This window comes from Danio aesculapii, chromosome 25 (assembly GCF_903798145.1).
Source record: "Danio aesculapii chromosome 25, fDanAes4.1, whole genome shotgun sequence".
NCBI lineage: Eukaryota > Metazoa > Chordata > Actinopteri > Cypriniformes > Danionidae > Danio > Danio aesculapii.
The window spans coordinates 17,951,862-17,975,197 of NC_079459.1; the positions used below are offsets into that span (position 1 = coordinate 17,951,862).

Sequence of the window (23,336 nt, forward strand, 5' to 3'; positions counted from 1 at the left end):
ACAGTGAGTTTGACCAGTAAAGTTAATCACTATTATTCTGAAAAGTTTCAAAATATGTTTTTGTTATATATGTCACTGAATGACGTGTTTTTGTAGCCTGAAATTATGAAATACTTGACTTTTAGATGGTCACAGACTGCAAAATGGCTATTAGTGTGTGTGTGTGTGTGTGTGTGTGTGTGTGTGCGTGTGTCTGTGTCTGTGTATGTGAACTGGATCAAACGCCATAGAAAAGTATCCAGGTTACTTTGGTACTTAAGAAACACAAGAAGACTCACTTATTCATTTTCCTTTGGCTTAGTCCCTTTATTCATCAGGGGTCACCACAGTGGAATGAACCGCCAACTTATCCATCATATGTTTTACACAGCGGATGCCCAGCTGCAACCCAGCACTGGTAAACAACCATACACACTCATACACAACGGCCAATTTAGTTTATTCAATTCACCTATACAGCATGTCTTCAGACTGTGGGGGAAGCCGGAGCACCCAGAGGAAACCCACATGAACACGGGAAGAACATGCAAACTCTACAAACCTGTGACCTTCTTGCTGTGAGGCGACCGCTAACCACTGAGCCACCGTAAGACTTACTCCTTAATATAAAATCAACACAGTCAACTTGAACACGGCAAGAATAAACTTTACATTTAAATTTAAAGTCTTTTACACTGAATGACAATTTTACAGTTGAAACATTATTTCATGCATATTTTATTTTTGCGAAAGTAATTTGAAACATTAATGTAGACACTTCACTTTTTATTTACTTGACAAAAGCAAAATGAGCCATAACTCTGAAACCAAGTCTAAATTGATAGTAAATGCTAGTTCACACTATAGATGGTAACTATTTTAACAATTGTTGATTTTTCGAAGAATAGCAAAGTTCACACCATAACTTTAATATTTTTAGTGCAGTAGTACTATATTTGCAATATAACAAAAACACCAGATGCCATGTTTAATATTTACAGCATTAGTCTGATATTATATTGACCACCTGCATAATGTCATAAATTACTGGTCTAACCAATGAGGTTAAAAAGACAGATCTGCATTACAATGTGGGGAAACAATTGTGACTATATAGACTATATAATTAGTTTACCCAATAATGCAATAATTTTTTTGTGAAATTGTTTGGCATTTGGTCTGGACACTAATATAATTATTCTTATTCAGTCAGGTTTTAAAATATTCTGATTATCGGTGTTGTTGAGAAAAGTTACTTTTAAAAGTAATATATTAAAATCTTGCATTACCTAATGCTTAAAAAAAGTAATTAAATATGGTACTTAGTTACTTTTTAGGGAAAATAATCTGTTACATTACTTTTTTGCGTTTTCTTTTCGGAAAAAGTACCAGATATTTTCTTTGAAATTAAAATTAATGCATTTCTTTAGTACTACGTAAAAATGTAATCCGATTACCAGTGGTGTAAAGTAACAAATTACAAATACTCAAATTGCTGTAATTCAATAGTTTTTCCCAGGAATTGTAACTTACTAAATAGTTTTAAAAATGTGTACTTTTACTTTCCCTTGAGTACATTTTTTGTGCAGTATCAGTACTTTTACTTCACTCCTTTCCTTCAACCTGCAGTCACTACTTTATTTTTTCCTGTCTATGGGGATTAGAAAAATCAGTCCTGTGATTCTTGTCCAATCAAATCGCACATAGAAGGTAAATTGCATCATAATGAACAACCTCAAGACATGGGCGCTTTATAAATGCAACAAACTGTTTGGAAGCATTGAAAGTGTCCAAGAAAATGTCCAAAATAATACAAAATAATACATTTTATTTATTACGCGCTTTTCTAAGACCCAAAGCGCTTACAAGAAAGTAAAAACAACAAAGCACAGTAAAACAATAAAAAATACAATAAACAACACAGTAAGAATAAAAGACATATCACACTTAAAAAGATGAGTTTTAAGTAGCTTCTTAAAACAGTCCAAGGAACCAGCATTCCTAATGTTTGTGGGAACAGCATTCCACAGTTTGGGTCCACGGAAAGAGAACGCCCTACTTCCCATGGTGCTGAGTTTGCAAAGAGGCTGAAACAGCGTAGGACCCGAGGCAGAGCGTAGACAGCGAGAGGCAGAGGAAATGGATATCAAGTCACAAATGTAACCCGGAGCACAACCATGAACCGCTTTATATGCTAAAATCAATGTCTTAAAATCGATACTAGACTTGATGGGTAGCCAGTGAAGCTGTTGGAGTACAGGAGTGATATGAGACTAAGATGATGTATGTGTCAACACACACGCATCAGAATTTTGGATGTATTGTAAAATCTTGAGAGAATTACTTTTGATTATTATTGGTAACCCTCCAAACAGAGAATTGCAAAAATCAAAGCGAGACGTGATAAAAGCATGGACAAGTCTTTCAGCATCAGGCCTCGAGAGGAAAGGACGTACAGTATGTGGGTTATATTTCGAAGATGATAAAAGGCAGTTTTAGTTAAATGTTTAAAATGAGGCTTCAGACTAAGCTGAGAGTCAAGGAGAACACCAAGATTACGTACCTGTGGAGATGGTGATAAGACTGACCCATCAACTGTCAACTCAAATTCTTTACACTCATTGACCCAGAGACTGTTTAGATGCATGCTACTGATGAGAAGATGGATGTTTACTGTATGGTGACAGAAACGGCCTTAACTATAACTAAATGCACTACAGAATGTTACGTTTACACACACACACAAATTACATCAGCTTAAATGCATCAGCTTTTTACAGTTTAATACTCTCTACTCACTACTCTTGAGTACTTTTTAAAGGTCTACTTTTTACTCATAGTTTGAGTAATATTTACATCAGATACTTTTACTCTTCTTGCACTACATTTATGGGCAAGTAATGGTACTTTTACTTGAGTATAATATGTCAGTACTCTTTTCACCACTGCTGATTACATAACTTGTAATGCTTTACCCAGAACACTACTGATTATTTACAGCTAAAAATTCAGAGGCATTTACAGAGCCTGTAAGCATAAAGCATGCTGTGCCACAGGTTTAGTTGCTGGTAAACCCTTCACATCAACAGTCGTCAAGCTACTCAATCCTGGACCACTGGAATGAACACCTGTAGTGGAAACTGAAGAATGCTCACTCAATATTACGGCCGTCTCTGCAATGGAAGAATTTTTAAAAACGTCTTCATCAATCTGAATCACGTTGACAAACATATGAGGTTTATACTCTTCAATCAGCTGATATGGATTACATTTAACATCAGTAGGACACATCAATTCCATGATACTTTCCTCTTCATTATCATCATCAGAGTCCAGAAGCTCCATTTCAAACCAGTTTGGATTCTTCACCTGGTAGTTTTGAAACTCTTCAATTGCATCCCGAAGGGCTCGTCCTGATGGACAGCTGAAGTAATCATTCTCCCTGATGCCTTCAATACATTTAATCCGCCCTGGCTCGTGTTTTTCCATGTCTAGGATCCGGAAGTAAAGTTCCTCAAAGTGCTTCATGAGCTTGTACTTCACCAGAACATTAAAAGGTGCTGGAACATCACCCTCGCTGCAAACGTCATCAAAATAAGCCACAATGTATTTGTTGAAAGATGAAGCGTGAACAAAATCCGGTATAATGAGGCTCAAAGCTGGAGTGAGCATATCTCCCATTGGTGAACGTTCGTCCTCTTTTAGTCTTACTTGGTGTTTACCGCACATTGACTTCCACTTCGCATGCACTCCCGGAGAGCACAGGATCAGGACTTTATCGGAGGACTTGGAGATTCGTTCCCTTTGCATATCCAGCCATTGAATTCTGCCGATTGTGCTGAGCCAGGTGGAGTCGAGAAGATCCAGGGTGACGTCTGTGCCACATTTAGCCCTGAGGAAGGCACATAACTTCAAGACGATCTCTTTGTACAGGGGATGATCCAGAGAGTAGATGATGATGAGCTTCGTATGCTCTTGTTGAACAGGATTCATCTCCAGTTTATTCTTCGAACAGGTGGAGGTGTCTGAGGATGGCGTTTCTATCAAAAATATGATTGTTATTGAGGTACAGAAGCAGAATGGATTCAATGAAAGAATCAGACAAACAGTTGAAAGACCAAAAGGATGGAGTTAGACCCACTGCTGAATGCTGATTGGTTTACAGAAAATTGTCACAGCGTGCTAAAGAGGAAGCACTATTTTTTAAATACACAGTCGAAACACATAATAATATAATGACGCCATGCGGCAATAAACTACAACTCAAACAAAGCTTGTCATCTGGTGACAAACAGCCACATGCCAAGAAGCAAGAACAGGATCTTATGTACACAGTAAAAAATGGCCGTGATTTCAACGGTAAAAAACTGTAAAAATGCTACGGTAAAAATCCATAACCTGGTTAACAGTATGTTTCCTTAATATATACGGTGAATAACAGTAAATTGACTTTCCCAGAATTCCCTGCATGGCATGTTACTTTTTATGCTTTTTGTTGACATTACTATAGATTTTTTTAGTTGTTTCCCCATCAGTTATGTACATTAGAGATTTATGTTACATCTAATGTTGATAAACAATGTTTATTTTATTATGTTTAGTAGCTGTGTGAATGACACTGAGCACCTTTTAAACACTGATACGCGTTTCTGCTTGTGGGAAAAGTTGTTTGTAATGAGCATTGGTACATTATGTAACTTTCTCATAACCACCTGCATATGGTGTTAACGAGTCTATCTGTGTAACAAAAGATGTGTACATGTTGGTAATTCAAAATACAGACATATTACATCTATAAGTTAAGGAAATACGGTAGTTTACTGTAAAAATTAGGAATTACTTTTACAGTTTGTACTGTATTTTTAACGGTAAAATACTGGCAACCACAGCTGCCGTTTTTTTACCGTAAATTTTACAGATTTATATTTTACAGTGTACAGTTTGTTCTCCATTGTTGTTTACAGGGCTGTTTACATGTTGTGTGGGGAGTGCTGTTTCCTCTCTTAAATTAATGAACTTTAGTGCGCAAAAGTGAGAATCAGGCATACATCACGCATACCAATATGCGTACTGTTGGCGGTAAAAATGCAAGCCATTAGGGTGACCCATACCAAATCATACTGTTCTGTACTAAACTGTACCATGCTACTCAGTGGAAACAATATATGAATGAAAGACTTTAGAAATAAGTTGTTTCGCTTGAAACACAGTTTCACTGTTTGTCCACATGAAAACGCAGTGTCAGGTGAATAAAACCAAGACTTTCTGAAAACTCCAGCCAGCGTGAAGATTTTCCAAAATTTCGGGTACTGTGTGGTTGTGTGGACGCTAAAACTGAAGTTCTAGGCTCATGACATCATGGCGTCAGCGTGCTGTTTTCTCCTTTCTGCCAACACGGCTGCGTTCACTCCAAACACGGAAAACGTAAATAAGACAAATTCTGCACATTCATGGAGAATTAATCACATATTGTGCATAGTTCAACTGCGGGATGATAACCTGGTTGTTTCTAGATCGGATACAGTTGTGGCCAGAAGTTAACGAAAATTGTTTATATAATTTATTAAATTTCCCATTATTGTATTTTGTTAATGTCTACACCTACCCCAACCTTAAACCCAACTGTCACAGTATTGTAAAAAATACTAATTATTGTTATACAGTGTCACAAAAATTATGTTGTAATGATATGCGTATCCACAGCTGTATCCTATATAGATTTTTCCCCGGTAATCTGCCTCTGTACTCATGTTTGCATTAACTTCAATGCAATTTACTTGCAAAATATACTTGTTTGATGTGAACTCAGGATGAAAGTGTCATTATCACCACCTGTTGGTTCGGCATGCCCATAACAAGCCTCACAGTGCATTTTTTGCATTTTCATGTGGACTGAGATTTTATTAAAAAAAAACAAAAGTGGGGAAAACTTTTTTTATTTTTGTTTCCAATGTGTTTGAAACTTTCCAATGTGTTTGAAACAATATGAATATGATTAAATGATGACCCAAAGATGTTGTCATGGCAATGTTGTAAACCAAAAAGTTCATCAGATTAACTAAAATTGACTGCACTTTAGTATCTTTTCATGCACCCTTGCTTGTTTTATATAAATGCTACAGCTGAATCAGCATACTGGTCCACCCTTAAATGGATAGTTTACCCAAAAATGTTTATTTCCTTACCATTTACGTCCACCTAAGTGATTCTAAACTTTTACGACTTTCTTACTTATTTTGAACACAAAGGAAGATATTGGAAAAATTGGGAAAAAAGCAGCCACTGACTTCCATAGTAGGAGCAAAAATACAATGCAAATGAATGGCTGTTTCATTCTTCAACATATCTTCCTTTGTGTTCAACTAAAGAAGGAAATAGGTTTAACAAGAAAAGCAGAGTATGAGTAAACAATGAGAGAATTTTCATTTTGGGTGAAGAAATCCCCTTAAACTAGAATCAGCTTGTACAAAAGCACCGGCCACTTTATTAGGTACACCTGTCCAACTGCTTGTTAACGCAAATTTCTAATCAACCAATCAGATGGCGGCAACTCAATGCATTTAGGCATGTAGACATGGTCAAGACGATCTGCTGCAGTTCAAACCGAGCATCAGAATGGGGAAGGAAGGTGATTTAAGTGACTTTGAATGTGGCATTGCTGTTGGTGCCAGACGGGCTGGTCTGAGTATTTCAGAAACTGCTGATTTACTGGGATTTTCATGCACAACCATCTCTAGAGTTTACAGAGAATGGTCCAAAAAAGAAACAATATCCAGTGAACGGCAGTTCTGTGGGTGCAAATGCATTGTTGATGCTAGAAGTCAGTGGAGAATGGCCAGACAGGTTCGAGCTGATAGAAAGGCAACAGTGACTCAAATAACCACTTGTTACAACCGAGGTATGCAGAGGAGCATCTCTGAATGCACAACACGTACAACCTTGAGGCAGATGGGCTACAGCAGCAGAAGGCCACTCCTGTCAGCTAAGAATAGAAAACTGATGCTACAATTTGCACAGGCTTACCTGAAGATTGGAAAAACATTGCCTGGTCTGATGAGTCTCGATTTCTGCTGTGACATTAAGATGGTAGGGTCAGAATTTGGCATCATCAACATGAAAGCATGCATCCATGCTGCCTTGTATCAACGGTTCAGGCTGCTGGTGGTGTAATGGTGTTTGGTATATTTTCTTGGCACACTTTGGGCCTATTAGTACCAATTGCTGACCATGTCCATCCCTTTATGACCACAGTGTACCAATCTTCTGATGGCTGCTTCCAGCAGGATAACGCACCATCATAAAGCGCGAATCATCTCAGACTGGTTTCCTGAACAGGACAATGAGTTCACTGTACTCAAATGCCTTCCACAATCACCAGAGCTCAATCCAATAGAGCACCTTTGGGATGTGGTGGAATGGGAGATTCGCATCATGGATGTGCAGCCGACAAATCTGCAGCAACTGCGTGATGCTATCATGTCAAATAGCATGTCAATATGGACCAAAATCTCTGAGGAATATTACAGTACCTTGTTAAATCTATGCCACGAAGGATTGAGGCAGTTCTGAAGGCAAAAGGGGGTCCAACCCGTTACTAGTAAGGTGTACCTAATTAAGTGGCCGGAGAGTGTAATCTCACAAATGACAGAGAAAAAAACAGGACTTGTTTAAAACAGGACTTGTTTAAAGATGTTAATCGCACTGACCTTTGTTTGAATCCCTTTTCTGCAACAATGCAACACAGCAACAAACTGTTGCCAGTATGACTATCAACAGCCCAAGGGTCAGCAAACTAATAAAAACAACAGGCGTATCTGGAAGAACTGAAATTAACATGTTAATAGAGACTTCACTCACATGCAATACCATACTTTATAAAAATGTAATTTCACTGTAAAGTTTTAAAACAAATTCCACAGACAATAAGACATTCAATGTAAAACCTACAGCGACAGATATCAACGTTCTCTCTGTAATCCAGACAGTTCTTCATGCTTTCAACTGACAGTGGGTGAATCTGTTGTGAAGAGATGAAAATACATATCCTCAAACTGCAGTATATTATTTAAAAAAGCGCTCATAAATAAAGATTTAATGACTTACCACCAGTTCCAAATTGCAGTGCTTTATCTTCCAAGCTTCCAGAGTGAATTTAACCATCATTAATGTCCCATTATCCTTTAAAACAGAATTATTTTCTCATTTATGTGATAGAATGTATAACATTTCTCTTTTTTTGACACATAGAATCATTTTTCATGAGCAAAAATATTTACTATCATTTAATTTTACCGTTCATTATTCAGTGTACCATTAGTTTGTATATTTAAAAGCCTGTCAGGCATATTTACAACAACAATTGACGACATATTCAAAAGGCATCTTCTAAGATTATTTGAAGACACCAGTTTGGTCCCAAAATACTAACTAATTGTCATTTTTAATCTTAATAGTTTGCTAATTACCTTCAAACCAAATGGTAAACTATGTGTCAGCAAGATTTTTATAAATATAATTTAGTATGCTAACTTATTATTTGATACTGTACATGAGCAATTCCAGCGTTATGGATATGACATTTGCAGTCAAAACTCAAAACTCAAAAGTAGGTGTCTCATTATATTGAAGAAACTGTTTATATTTTCCAAAATGACTAATTACAGGGGTATGGAATCAGAAATATATCAATCTTTAAACATTTTTTATATTTTAAATGAAGAAAATAAGCATACATTATGGATGTGACAAAAAAGTTAGCAATTTTACAGTATACAACATACTTTGCTGTTAAACAATTAACTGCACAACCACCCATCAGCTAACCCCACCTAAAAAAACAAAAAAACAATGCTAATGAAAAGGATAAATCCAATGCTAATGATAAGCATAAGGGTCAGCTTACTATACAGGGTGGGCCATTTATATGGATACACCTTACTAAACTTATTGGGAATTTCACAAGAAAAACAATGGTGTGCTTGGTTTTAAACTTCATGAGTTATTTACAAGCCCCCTCACATATACTGTACTAATGTGCCACAAATCACCAACCATTCCCTTTTATTAAGGTGTATCCATATAAATAGCCCACCCTGTAGAACAAAAATCATTGATTTTATTTTATTTGACATTTTGGCATTAATGAGGGAAAAGCTTGGTTATGGGTGTGACACCTCTCCTTTGGTAAATCAAATATAATACTTTGAAAACACTGACAGAGACATTTTTGAGCATTTTTAAAGTACTGTAAAATACTTGTTTTCAAAAAAAATTGTAGAAACCGTTTCTCTGATTTGGCTGACATTTGCATGGAATTGCTCATATTTTAGTAAGTACAGCATGTTGTTCCATAAGTACATTTGAGTAATGAATCACCCATATTTTGACGTTGTTTCACACAAGTATAGACTTTTATATAATATAGTTTCCATAAATATTAATAATCACTTTTGTGTATTGAATTTGTCCTTAGACCCACATATCTATGGTGTAAAACACAACAGGTGGCAGTGAGGAGTTTAACATTGAAAGTACCTTTATGACGTCCTGAGATGTTTCCGGGTGAAGGTCAGGACTGCAGATGGACACTTTGTATTGGTCAGAAAACTCTCCTGGTTCAAATTCTATGGTCATTACCAAGATATCATTCTTATATTTTTTCACTGACCATTTTACCTTCGTAGCCCAAATTCTCTCTGCAAAAATGAGAAGCAGATTTAGTTTAGACTAGTTTGCTTTTTAAGCAACAGGACATTGTTAAAATGTTAATGTTAATTAGCAGTTTCCATTTGCCGTTTTTCAATTATTTAGGTTTTTCATCCTTAATCTCTGCTCTGACAACAATCAAAAACTGACGCTTGTTTGTTCAAACTACTTATTTAAAACAAGTTGATATAACACAATGTTTAGGTTTTTTGGGTAAACTCTTTTATGTTTATGCCTATACATTTGTAAAAACTAATAAGTTAATGTAATTCCTTTATAATGTCTCAACACAAATCGATTGTGTGGAACCCAACATTTTCCACAGTGAACTTTTGATGTTAAAAATGTAGCTTTACAGATTAACAAAGTGACATTTATTGAGATTTTTAGTAGTTTGAAACAATGTTTTGCATAAGGGTTACCATATATTAAAATAAATCTGTACAATAACTGAAAAAGTAACATTTTTTGCATCATAATTTTTAATCACATCACCAAATAAACAAAGTTTGATAGAGCATGCAGCAATCAATTTCCAATAATGCAATGCGAGAGTATAAAAAATTGGAAAACACCCAGTAACTAGTAAGGTTTTCAGTGGATTTAAAAAAAAAAATTATGCTTTATACATGATTATACATTTGCATTAAATTAATGACTGTTACAATTCTGAACACATTGGACATCTACATGAATTACATGAGTTATTCATTCTCACCTGGAACTGTTATGTTGGTTACTGTCATAGTGTTTCTTAAATCAGTTTTTGGTAAATTGGTTACAAAAACCTGATATGTAAAGTCGGGAATCACCACAATCCTGTCCAAAGAAAAAGTCCACTAAAATAAAGAAAAGAAACAAGGCTGAAACAGTGGCAAAGCGCATAATGTACTATATGCTTTTAAACTCTAATTAAGATTAACTCTTTGTTGGCATATATTTACATCCACACTATAGTATGCAAAAACTAGGTATTGCAGTCAAACATTTTTGAAAATAGGCTCATTTTAGAATTAAACTGTTTTTAATCATTCAGATGAACTCTGGGTCTGGTGGTAGCACGTTTAGCTTAGCTTAGCATAAGTCATTGAATCAGATTAGACCATTAGCATCACACCAAAAAAAAAAAAAAAAAAAAAAGATAATTCAATCATCAGTAATTTTCCTATTAAAAGTGTGACTCTGCTGCAGTTATATTGTGTACTAAACTGACAGAAAATGAAAATAAGCTAAAACAGTGTCATACTGCATAGTGCACTATAAGCTCTAATTAATATGAACTGTATGTTTGAATATACCTACATACACACTATATAGTTTGTGGTATTGCAGTCAACATGTTTTGAAAATAGGCTCATATTACTACTGCTTTAGAATTAAACAGTTGAGTTTTGCCATTTTTATCTATTCAGACAATCTCTGGGTCTGCTGGTAGCAATTTAAGCTTATCTTAGCATAAATCATTGAATTGGATTAGACCATTAGCATCACACTCAAAAATTTCAAAAAACGTTTTTTAATAATTTTCCTATTTAAAGTGTGACTCTGCTGCAGTTATATTGTGTACTAGACTGACAGAAAATGAAAAATTGAAGCTGAAACAGTGGAATACTGCATAGTGCACTATAAGCTCTAATTAATATGAACTATATGTTTGAATATACCTACATCCACGCTATATAGTTTTGGTATTGCAGTCAACATTTTTTGAAAATAGGCTCATTTTACAACTGCTTTAGAATTAAACAGGTGAGTTTTTCCATTTTCAATCCATTCTGACAATCTCTGGGTCTGGTTTTAGCTTAGCTTAACATGAACCATTGAATGGGATTAGACTATTAGCATCACACTCAAAAAAAAAAAAAAAAAAAACAGTGGTAAACTGCATAAGGCACTATGATTTAAGCTCTAATTAAGAATAAATCTTTGTTCGCATATATATATAGTATGGAAAAACTATTGTAGTTCAAATTCAAAATATTGAAAGTTTTTTTTCACCCGACGACTCCTACGACAACTCAACTCATACAGGTTGCCAGACTGAAGACACATACAGGAGCAAATGTGCTTGAAAATTGAGTCTTTACACTGTAAGCTGCTCGGCTAATGTTTATGTTTGTAATATTTGTATTATTTGCTAATTAAAAACCACAACATGTGAATTTTTTAACTCTGAATCTGTTTCTCATTTTGGAGGTTAATAATGTTCTCCAGAGGTCACATTTTCTGCAGAGGCCACATATATTGAGGTAGGCTTCATGACTGAAATGAAATGACAACCCAGGATGCTGAAATATAAATGGGTAAAATGGCAGTGGGCGGAGTTATACAGACGAAAACAAATACAGACTTTCTGAAATAGAGCGCACATACAAGATGAATAACTGACTTTAGCATTGTTTTTCAGAAAAACAATTATGTTCACTTAGCATGCTTCTTAATATCTGCAAACATATTATGGTATGTTATGCTTTAGAACAGTAAAAATACAGATACAGCACCTTTAACACCAAAAAGACACTGCTGTTAGTAAATATGGCCCTATATGGTACTTTATGCTCCTTTATATGATCATTTTCTCTATACAGATTTCATATGACTATACTATACTCACCATATCACCCCTCGGGTCTTTTGTTGATGATAATGTCTTACTAAAAACATACCGAACACAAACACTGTGATTTGTTGCCATTTCCACCACACGGACTTCAGTCCCTTTGAGGGAGTAAATACAACCTACGTGGAAAAACAACATAATAATTCTTAAAAAAAAAAAAACAAGGTTTGTGAAAATTGTTGATTGAAATAGTTTCAATATTCTTTTTTTGTGCACACCTATGCTCTTGTTGTGGTATATGGAATATTGTTTCCAAACCTCTACACATTTGAATTGTGAAAACTATTTAGGTATATCATGCATTAAAGAGAATCTTTTACAAAATCATAGTGTAACTACAATGTCAGGACTGCATTCCAGACAGCAATATTTTAAACATTTATAAAATATGAATCTGAAATCTGAAATTAAGCATGGGTATAAACATTACTATTATGATTTTTCAATAGTATTACAGCACACTGTCTGGATATGGTATAAGCCAGTGTTTCCCAACCCTGTTCCTGGAGGCACACCAACAGTTCATGTTTTGGATGTCTCCCTCATCTGACCCATTAACTTCAGGTTTTGGAGTCTCTTCTAATGTTCTGATGAGTTGTTTCTGGTGTGTTTGATTAGGGAGAGGATGAAAATGTGTACTGTTAGCGTGCCTTCAGGGACAGGGTTGGGAAACTGCATTAGAAGAGACTCCAAAACCTGAAGTTAATGGGTCAGATGAGGGAGACATCCAAAACATGAACTGTTGGTGTGCCTCCAGGAACAGGGTTGGGAAACACTGGATAGGCTACCATTTGCTGTTCACTGTTGGCATCCAACAGAGCATTTCGACCCAGACACTGGAAAAGTCTTAAAGGAACACTCAACATTTTTTAAAAATAGGTTCATTTTACAACTCCCCTAGAATTAAACAGTTTTGTTATTTTTAATCCATTAAGATGATCTTTGTGCCTGGTGGTAGCACTTTTAGCTTAGCATAAATCATTGAATCGGATTAGACCATTAGCATTACATTCAAAAATGTCAAAAAAGATTTCATCAATTTTTCTATTTAAAGTGTGCCTCTGCAGTTACTTAGTGTACTAGACAAGCAGAAAATGAAATGTTGCTGTTTTCTAGGCCAATATGGCTACTATACTCTCATTCTGGCGTATAAGCAAAGAACTTTGTGCTGCAGCAGCTACAATGATATTATGCAGTGCCTGAAAACAGTCCCCAGCACCAAGCCTTATACTTGCACCACCAGTTAGAAAAAAAAAACCTGTCAGAAAATAACATAATGACATATAAAATTGTACTGTATATAAACTCATTCAAAATGTATACAGGATTTTGAATTTCCCGAAGAATAAGTCATAATGTAATGTAATGAAGTCATAATGTAATCATGATAAAACAATATTGTTTCAGATGAGTCATTTATTTGTCAATACTGATGATTCGAAAATATTATATACAATTTTATAAAAATATATGAGAATATATCTGAAAATGATTTTTATTTTTAAGCAAGATGCTAATGGTCTAATCCGATTCAATGATTTATGCTAAGCTAAGCTAAAACTGCTGATAATAAAAATGTAAAATTGAATACAGATGATTGAAAATATTATATAAAACTTCATAATTATTTATATAATCAGATTACATTTTTCATGGAGATGCTAATGGTCTAATCCGATTCAATGATTTATGCTAAGCTAAGCTAAAACTGCTGGTAATAAAAATGTAAAACTGAATACAGATGATTTGAAAATATTATATAAAACTTTATATATATTTATATAATGAGAAAATGATCAGGTAAAATTTTTATTACATTTTTCATGGAAATGCTAATGGTCTAATCCAATTCAATGATTTATGCTAAGCTAAGCTAAAACTGCTGGTAATAAAAATGTAAAATTGAATACTGATGATTTGAAAATATAAACAACATTCTAAAAATATATAATCAGAATATACATTTTTCAGGGAGATGCTAATGGTCTAGTCCAATTTAATTATTTATGCTAAGCTAAGCTAAAACTGCTCTAGTCAGACACAGAGATTGAAGTTGTAAAATAAGCCTATGCAAAGTGTTCCTTTAAAGCTGCAGTCAGTAAGTTTTGTTTCTTGTTACAGTTTTAAAATCAGTTTGAGCTGCAGTTATTAGAGGAATTATACTGTTTACATGGGTTGAGTATCAGCGTGGCTGCTCAGCACAGATTCATCCTATGTTTTGCTGTGTATGCATGCCTGTCAAACACAGCACCAATTGATATACTGTACTTTTTTGATCTTCAAAGCTTGACCCATAAAAAGAGTTTTCACCTGAGAATGTCATCTGAACAAGTAAGAAACATGTCTATACCACTTTCTACTCTGTTAACAGAGCGAAAAAAGTTTCACAGTTATTTTCACAATATTTTTTAACCCAAAATTGTGAATTATCATCATGGAAGTCTTACTATCAGACAATTGGATCCATCTGAGATCTATAATTGGCACAAACAGTCCACCCTCAACTTCCTTGGCACTTATATTAGCAGTAACAACAGGAGAGCCTGGAGCTTCAGACACTTGGACCACCAAACCCTCATCTGAACAGTTACCTGAAAGTGTCAAAGAAATATTTGATTTGATTGAACATACTTTAGATTCTGTCTTCAAAAACTTTTATACTTGCCACTGTGAACCACACACACCAATCCCTGTCAGAAAAGAGCATAAAGGCTGATTAAATTTATTATATATCCATTTGTTCAAAATCTATACATGATTTTGACATTCTTGAAGAATCACTGTTTTATAAACTAAGTCATAACTGAATCATGTTAAAAATCATACTGTTTTATATCAGTCATTTCTGATTTGTTCATATACTGATGATTTGAGAATATCATTGTATAACATTTTATAAGAACATATAATCTGAAAATTATCACTTTTTTTATTCTACCCTGGTCCAAAACAACTACTACACAGTCTTTAGAATGTTTTATGCATCTCTGTAAAGTTTAAACAGACACACATGTGCTATTAGACTTAGTTTAGCATTTAATAAATCAAATAAAAGAAAAGAGCATATTTACCTTCTGAGAGCAGTCCATTGGAGGCAGCTTAATGAGATGAAGAGGGAAGACTCTCAAGATACATGAAAACAGCAAGAGAAAGAGAACTATTACGCTCATTTTACTCATTTATTACGATATAGCGACAGACTGAAGGTTTTGAAGTGACGGTGGAAGAGAACTGAACATCCTCTTACGCTTTTCTAGATTCTATCTGTATTCAGAGGAAACCATAAAAGTAGGAGGAGGGTCTGACGCACAAAGCGTTTATCGCTAATGGTGCTTTTTAATTGAAGTCTAGCTAATGGTCACTTTAACCGCAAGTGAAGAGTCAAATAATTCATTTAATTATTTAATCTGTCAAAAAATGACATCTGCTAACAACTTTGACTTTGATAACAATTTAGTGTTGAGATGTAAGATAACCTACTTTCACTTTCCTGCAGAGAAACCATTTAAACAGTTTTTTTTTTATAAATTGGGTCAAAGTCAAAGGGGACTTTTTTAAGGCATCAAAACGTTAAAGGGAAGTACAGCTTTAATTGTTTTTCATTCATTAGAATGTGTCCCATTTAATTTTTTTCACACACTAAAATGTTATTCACTGTTATTCACTGTAACAATAGTTTATACACCCAAAAGAATAAGAGTCATTTAACGCCTCAATTTAAGAATCACAATGCTTTTAGACATGTATATATTCATTTATAAGACAATACAATACCTACTTTTTTACTTTAGAGAAGTTAAGTAATCAATATTTGGTGGAATAACCCTAATTTTCAATCACACCAACTGAAAGCAATATGTAATGAAAACTGCTCTAAATGACAGTATGTGTTTTCAGAAATTTGGAAGAAATTCTTTCAGACATTTATAGAATAAAGCAAATATTAACATTATACTCAAACTCATACCTAAGTAAATCCAGACAAGTAACGGTTTATAAGGATCTGTTTTGGGACATGTACATTCACTTTAATAACATTCCAATCTGTGAGGATGAATATAAGTTTGTCCACACTTTAGAGCAATAACAGCTTCAAAATGCATTCTACAAGGTTTAGGAGGGTGTTCAGCTAAGAGCCAAATAAAGTTGAATCCTGATTAACTTAATAAAACAAGTAAAGGGTTCCACATAATAAAAATCTGGATATACCTGAATAATAAGAGTTCAGTACACGAAAATGGCATACTGTGAGCTCAAACACCATTGTTTCTTCATTGTCATGTAAATCTTATGTGTGTAAAATCCCAGTAAAAGCAGGCCAATTGGAACAAAACACAGACTCTGATCCACACATTATTAATGTGCATGCCCCAAACAGCATTTGATTGGCCACAATATTTCCTAGTGAGATAACAGCAATGATAATTTTCCCACTAATTTTTAAGTATATCTAATCTTGTTTTATAGTTAATACACAATTACACACAATTCTTTCATGTTGTCCCGACACAATTAGATTAAGCTAAATTGTTTTTACAAATTTAAGTTGATTGAACATAAAACAATTAAGTTGTCTAAAAAAACTCAAGAATTCTGTTAATTCATTCATTCATTCATTCAGCTTTATCTCTACAGTATTTCTGAGGTCGCCACAGCTGAAAAAACCATAGCCAACTATTCTGGCATATGTTTCCAGATGCCCTTCCAGCCGTAACAGGGTACTGGAAAACACCCATACACACTAACATTCAATTCACCTATAGCGCATGTCTTTGGACTGTGGAGGAAACCGGAACACCCGGCGGAAACCCACACGAACAAGGGGAGAACATGCAAACTACACACAAAATGCTAAATGTCCCAGCCGGGGCTCGAACAAACAATCTTCTTGCTGTGAGGTGACAGTGCTAACCACTGTAACAAATTGTATTTTTGAATGTATGTATGTGGGGCTCTTATTTTGAAAACAAGACCAGGCTCTCAGGTAACGTAATCATGTTCAGCATCTCTGTACAACTCGTCATCAAAATACAAAATTCTGAATTTTTTTTTCAGAAGCCCCTGAAGAGGCATCAGGTCTGTCTAACTCACATCTAAATCTCACATCGGTTCATTCAGAAGTTGATATTAATTCCTGTGTTTTCAGTATGTTAAAGCTTCAAAATTACAAGTCTAAATACATCTCTGTCACCTTTGTCAAGAATAGTTAAAATTTTGTATACATTTCATTCACAACACTACATAATACCCGAAGATGACTTCATGAGCTCTGCTGACACTGATAACATAAGTATAAATAAGTATACATGCCAACAGTCAGCAGAGGATTTGAGTCTCAGTCTGACACACTGTAAAAAATAGGCCCATTTTAATTAGGCACTGTAAATGAGCACGAACCTACCTGACATCAATTTTTCTCAGAAAAACACTACAATGTCACACTGTCATTGAGCGCCTCTGGATTTCAGAAGTACATTTGAGTAAGTCCCTTTTTATACTGACTGTAATTATATAACCTTGTGTAAATAATAATAAAAAGCTGACTTTAGGACTGTGCTGTCAGTCTGTTCTCAACAAGCCTGCATGAATTATTGTTTGCCCTCCACAGCCTTGAGGAGCTCTGCTTTTATGGCCCTCAAACACAAGCACGCAGGTTAATAAAGAGGCCAGTTAACTTTAGCATTTACGACCAGGACATTTTATTACTAACTGTGGAGTTAACAAATCAGATGTCAAGAAAAGTAACCTGATTTATCAATTAACAAAGGTAGAGTTTAATGAAGTCCTATACGTTCAGTTCAGTTATTGAATACATTTGATTTATTTTTTGCCTATTATCACTTTTATGACTAAAGAAATACGGAATTTAAATTCTTTATAAATAAATAAATATATATATATATATATATATATATATATATATATATATATATATATATATATATATATATATACACACATATATACACACACACACACACATATATATGTATACACACGCACACACACACACACACACACACACACCACACACACACACACACACACACACACACACACACACACACACACACACACACACACACATATATATATATATATATATATATATATATATATATATATATATATATATATATATATATATATATATATACATACACACACACACACACACACACACACACACACACACACTACCTGACAAGAGTCTTGGCGCTTATCCAAGTTCTAGGAACTACAAATAATAACTTGACTTCTAGTTGATCATTTGGTATAAAAAGTGTCTTATGTGAAAGGCAAAGACCTCTAGATTACGCTTATTTTACCAAAATAAAATATGATCATGCCTTGATTTTTAATTATTTAATTAGGACAGTAAGATCTGACTTTGCTTAGATAAAAGTCTTGTCACTTAACAGAAATAATGTACAGTATAGAATATACAGTCATGGTGCAGTGGAAAAAGAGTTAATATTGTGTATGACTCCCATGAGCTTGGACGACTGCACCCAAACATCTCTGCAGTGACTCAAATAACTTATTAATAAAGTCATCTGGAATGGCAAAGAAAATATTTTTGCAGGACTTCCAGAGTTCATAAAGATTTTTTGGATTCATCTTCAATGCCGCCTTCTCCATCTTACCCCAGACATGCTTAATAATGTTCATTCCTGGTGACTGGGTTGGCCAATCCTGGAGCACCTTGACCTTCTTTGCTTTCAGGAACTTTGATTTGCTGAAGAATTTGTCCTCTCCTGTGGTTTGTAATGTAATGGCCAACCACTCTGCAGATCTCTCGCACACCCTATTCTGAATGTAACCCCAAACCATGATTTTTCCTCCACCAAACTTGACTGATTTCTGTGAGAATCTTGGGTCCATACGGGTTCTTCTGCAGTATTTGTGATGATTGGGATGCAGTTCAACAAATTTTCTTCTGCCAATTTTGCAAATTATCAATTAGAAGTTATTATTTGTTGCTCTTACAACTGGGATCGATGACAAGACTTTTGCCAGGAGGTATATATATATATATATATATATATTAACATATTGACACTATCTGTAACCTAATGACATTATTAACTGACTTTAATTTAATTAAGCTATTAAGTTACACTTAAATTACATGTACAAGTTACAGACCTGTTAATCTTAATTCTGTTCATTTGTTTAAATTAGATTCTATAAATAATCATTTAATTACATTGTTTACATCATTACATTTTATTTACTCTACCTATTGAAAGCAATGCAGTAGCTCAGTTTGCTTTCCTTTTTCCTAGATTTTATTTTTTTATTCCTATTACTACATTTTTTTTAGATAAAAAATCCTGACTGTCAATAACATATTGTTCATATTTCTGTTCTGGAAATTGAAATATTGTCAAAATTCTTACATGTGAAATCTTGGTGTGAAATGTGACATTCATTAGTGCCTGTTCTTTAAAAATGTCCATTACCAGTTGCTACTTTACCACAGTACAATGCTGAAGTGCATGACCCTTGTGCTACTGTGTGTGTCTTTGTCATGTGAAAGTGTGTATGTTCCCTTCCTAGAGGACAAACACACTTCGTTCTGTGCAAATGCCATTTAGTAATAGGTGGAGAACAAATTGGCCACATATTTGCACACGTGAGTGCAAGAGGCGTAACGGGGGGTCTATTTTAGTGAGCCATTCACGCACAGGATTCAACCCATAAATCCATCACCAAAAAAACATATAACATTTATTCCTCACCAGCACCGCGCAGATCATCCTGCCCTCATCGCCTTCTAGTTCAAGGTAAGTGCGACAAACTATCACATTCACAATCTAGAACATACCGTCATAAATGCTTAAGGATGTTGAGTTTATTGCTGATTATTTGAGAGGATTTGCGCTTAAGATTTACAGCACACTTTTGGAATCATAATCACAGCTTCAGTGATGGAGGATGGATTCATATTCAGCCTTCATTCTCCTGTGGAAAGACCACAGGGATTAGAAAACGCATAATTTAATTCCATAACAAGCCTCTTGTGTCAACTTTAAAGAATGTCTGTTATGAAATGCTGTGGCCATTTCATGACTGTAGTTTACACTGATTAGTTATACTGCTAATAAAAAAGTGAGTAAATCCATTACCTAAAAATCGACAAGTTGGCTACTAAAAACAGTGAGTAAACCCACTGTAACTTGGAACTCTTGGAACTATTTACTGAATAATTTAATGTTTACTCTCTTTTTAAAGGAAAGTAAATTAATTGCTTCAAAAGGAACATGTTTACTCACTTGTTAAAATCAACTAATGGCTTTAAAAGCAATAGGTTTACTCACTATTTTTAAGCAAAGACAACCAATCACTAAAAGATATGGGTTTACTCACTATTCTTAAGTCAACTAATCGCTTTAGAAGCAATTGGTTTACTCACTATTTTTAAGTTAACTAATCGCTTTAAAAGCAATTGGTTTACTCACTATTTTTAAGTTAACTAATCGCTTTAGAAGCAATTGGTTTACTCATTATTTTTAAGTAAAGCCAACTAATTTCTTTAAAAGCTATGGGTTTACGCACTATTTTTAAGTAAAGTCAACTAATCGCTTTAAAAGCAATTGGTTTACTCACTATTTTTAAGTTAACTAATCGCTTTAGAAGCAATTGGTTTACTCATTATTTTTAAGTAAAGCCAACTAATTTCTTTAAAAGCTATGGGTTTACGCACTATTTTTAAGTAAAGTCAACTAATCGCTTTAAAAGCAATTGGTTTACTCACTATTTTTAAGTCAACTAATCGCTTTAGAAGCAATTGGTTTACTCATTATTTTTAAGTAAAGCCAACTAATTTCTTTAAAAGCTATGGGTTTACGCACTATTTTTAAGTAAAGTCAACTAATCGCTTTAAAAGCAATTGGTTTACTCACTATTTTTAAGTCAACTAATCGCTTTAGAAGCAATTGGTTTACTCATTATTTTTAAGTAAAGCCAACTAATTTCTTTAAAAGCTATGGGTTTACGCACTATTTTTAAGTAAAGTCAACTAATCGCTTTAAAAGCAATTGGTTTACTCACTATTTTTAAGTCAACTAATCGCTTTAGAAGCAATTGGTTTACTCACTATTTTTAAGTAAAGCCAACTAATTTCTTTAAAAGCTATGGGTTTACGCACTATTTTTAAGTAAAGTCAACTAATCGCTTTAAAAGCAATTGGTTTACTCACTATTCTTAAGTCAACTAATCGCTTTAGAAGCAATTGGTTTACTCACTATTTTTAAGTAAAGCCAACTAATTTCTTTAAAAGCTATGGGTTTACGCACTATTTTTAAGTAAAGTCAACTAATCGCTTTAAAAGCTATGGGTTTACTCAATATTTTAAGTAAAGTCAACTAATCGCTTTAAAAGCTATGGGTTTACTCAATATTTTAAGTAAAGTCAACTAATCTCTTTAAAAGCAATGCGTTTTTGCATTTTTTTAAATTCAACTAATCACTTAAAAAGAAACAGGTTTACTCACTTGTTAAAGTCAATTAGTGGCTTTAAAAGCAACAGATTTACTCACTATTTTTAAGTAAAGTCAACTCATTGCTTTAAAAGCTATGGGTTTACTCATTATTTTTAAGTAAAGATAACAAATCACTTTAAAAGCTATGGGTGTATGCATTTTTAAGTAACTAATCAGTTAAAAAGCAACAGGTTTACTAAATTTTTAAAGTAAAGTCAACTAATCACTTTAAAAGCTATGGGTTTACTCTCTTTTTAAGTAAAGACAACCAATTGCTTTAAAAGCTATGGGTTTAAGCATTTTTTAAAGTCAACTAATGGCTTTAAAGGCAACCTTTAATTCATGTCAACTAATCACTTTAAAAGTAACAGGTTTACTCACTCTTTTAAAGTAAAGACAATCGCTTAAAAAAACAATACGTTTACTAATCGATTTAAAAGCAATGGGTCTACTCACTGTTTAAAGTCAACTGATTGCTTTTTACAGTTTAGATGCAGAGAAGTGTTTTGGAAAAAGAAAAAACCAATAGTCAGCACCAATAGCCTAGTGGTTAGTGCATTGACAAATAGCACCAAGGTGCTCACAGAGACCAGAGTTCTCAGAGATTCCTGGCTCCAGGTCTTTTGCTGATTCTTCCCCATTCTACTCCTCACACTTTATAATTCTCTACTGTCTTATCATAATAAAAGTGAAACCCTCTAAAAATAATTATTTAAAAAACTGAAGTGGGATTTCCTGGGATTAACAATTTGTACAGAAGTAGGTAGTAAAGTTCTTTTTTTACAAATACAAAAATAATCAATTAGACCAAGAAAAAGGTTCTCAGATTGTGTGTCTTGCAGGGGCTCTATTTTGACGATCCATGCGCAAAGTGCAAAGGGCGCAAATGCATTAAAGGTGTGTCAGAATCCACTTTTGCTATTTTAAGGATGGAAAAATCCTCTTTGCGCCACGGCGCATGGTCTAACAGGGTTGAGCTTATTCTCTTAATGAGTTAATAAACCAATCAGAGTCTCATCTCCCATTGCTTTTAAGAGTCAGTTGCGTCGCGCCATGGCGCATTTGCTATTTACATGGCAGACTTTGTAAGTGGAAAAACTGAGCGCTTCACTAGCAATAAAACAGTTAAACAGAGCATCTACAGCGCGAGAATGAGAGATGAGCCTTGTCATTCTTTACTTTCACTTTCACTCTTGTGGATGGCGAAATTTTGTACGCACAGACATCTATTAGCCTATACATAATTATTTTCATTTATTAAGCGCAAAGATTTGTTCCTAAACTCTTTCTAAATTCAGTTCTAATTTCCAGCAAACTAATAAATGAACAATAATAACAAACTGTGCTCAAAAAACTGAGTTATATCCAAATACACATGCTATGCCCCATATGGTCTAAAACTTGAGAGGTGGGCAAATCTAAGCTTGTTTTTAGTAAAACAAATATAAATATGTATAAAATAAAATAATACTACTACTAATAATGACTTTATATAAAAGCAAATTGTCATGAATAAACTGAAAAAGCCCCCCGAGATGAAGAAGT

General features: G+C 34.2%; 1 protein-coding gene across 1 annotated transcript; it reads right to left on the minus strand.

Moving 5' to 3' along the window:
- Positions 1-1,409: 1,409 nt before the first annotated feature.
- Positions 1,410-15,543, minus strand: LOC130219024 (interleukin-17 receptor A). The gene is made up of 10 exons (XM_056451295.1): positions 15,491-15,543; positions 15,376-15,427; positions 14,752-14,956; positions 12,299-12,423; positions 10,403-10,523; positions 9,514-9,674; positions 8,083-8,157; positions 7,927-7,996; positions 7,686-7,802; positions 1,410-4,019 (listed from the first exon to the last, which is right to left on the minus strand). The coding sequence occupies exons 1-10, from the start codon at positions 15,541-15,543 to the stop codon at positions 2,998-3,000; spliced, it is 2,001 nt and encodes a 666-aa protein (XP_056307270.1). The 3' UTR covers positions 1,410-2,997.
- Between the last annotated feature and the right edge of the window lie 7,793 nt (positions 15,544-23,336).

Bases quoted from the DNA above. Each gene is read 5' to 3' on its own strand.
- LOC130219024 (XM_056451295.1), bottom strand. From the start codon at position 15,543: ATGTTCAGTTCTCTTCCACCGTCACTTCAAAACCTTCAGTCTGTCGCT. The intron at 15,428-15,490 runs GTAATAAATGAG...ATGTATCTTGAG, and splicing joins CTTCAGTCTGTCGCTATATC to AGTCTTCCCTCTTCATCTCA. The intron at 10,524-12,298 runs GTGAGTATAGTA...TCTTTATTTTAG, and splicing joins AAGACCCGAGGGGTGATATG to TGGACTTTTTCTTTGGACAG.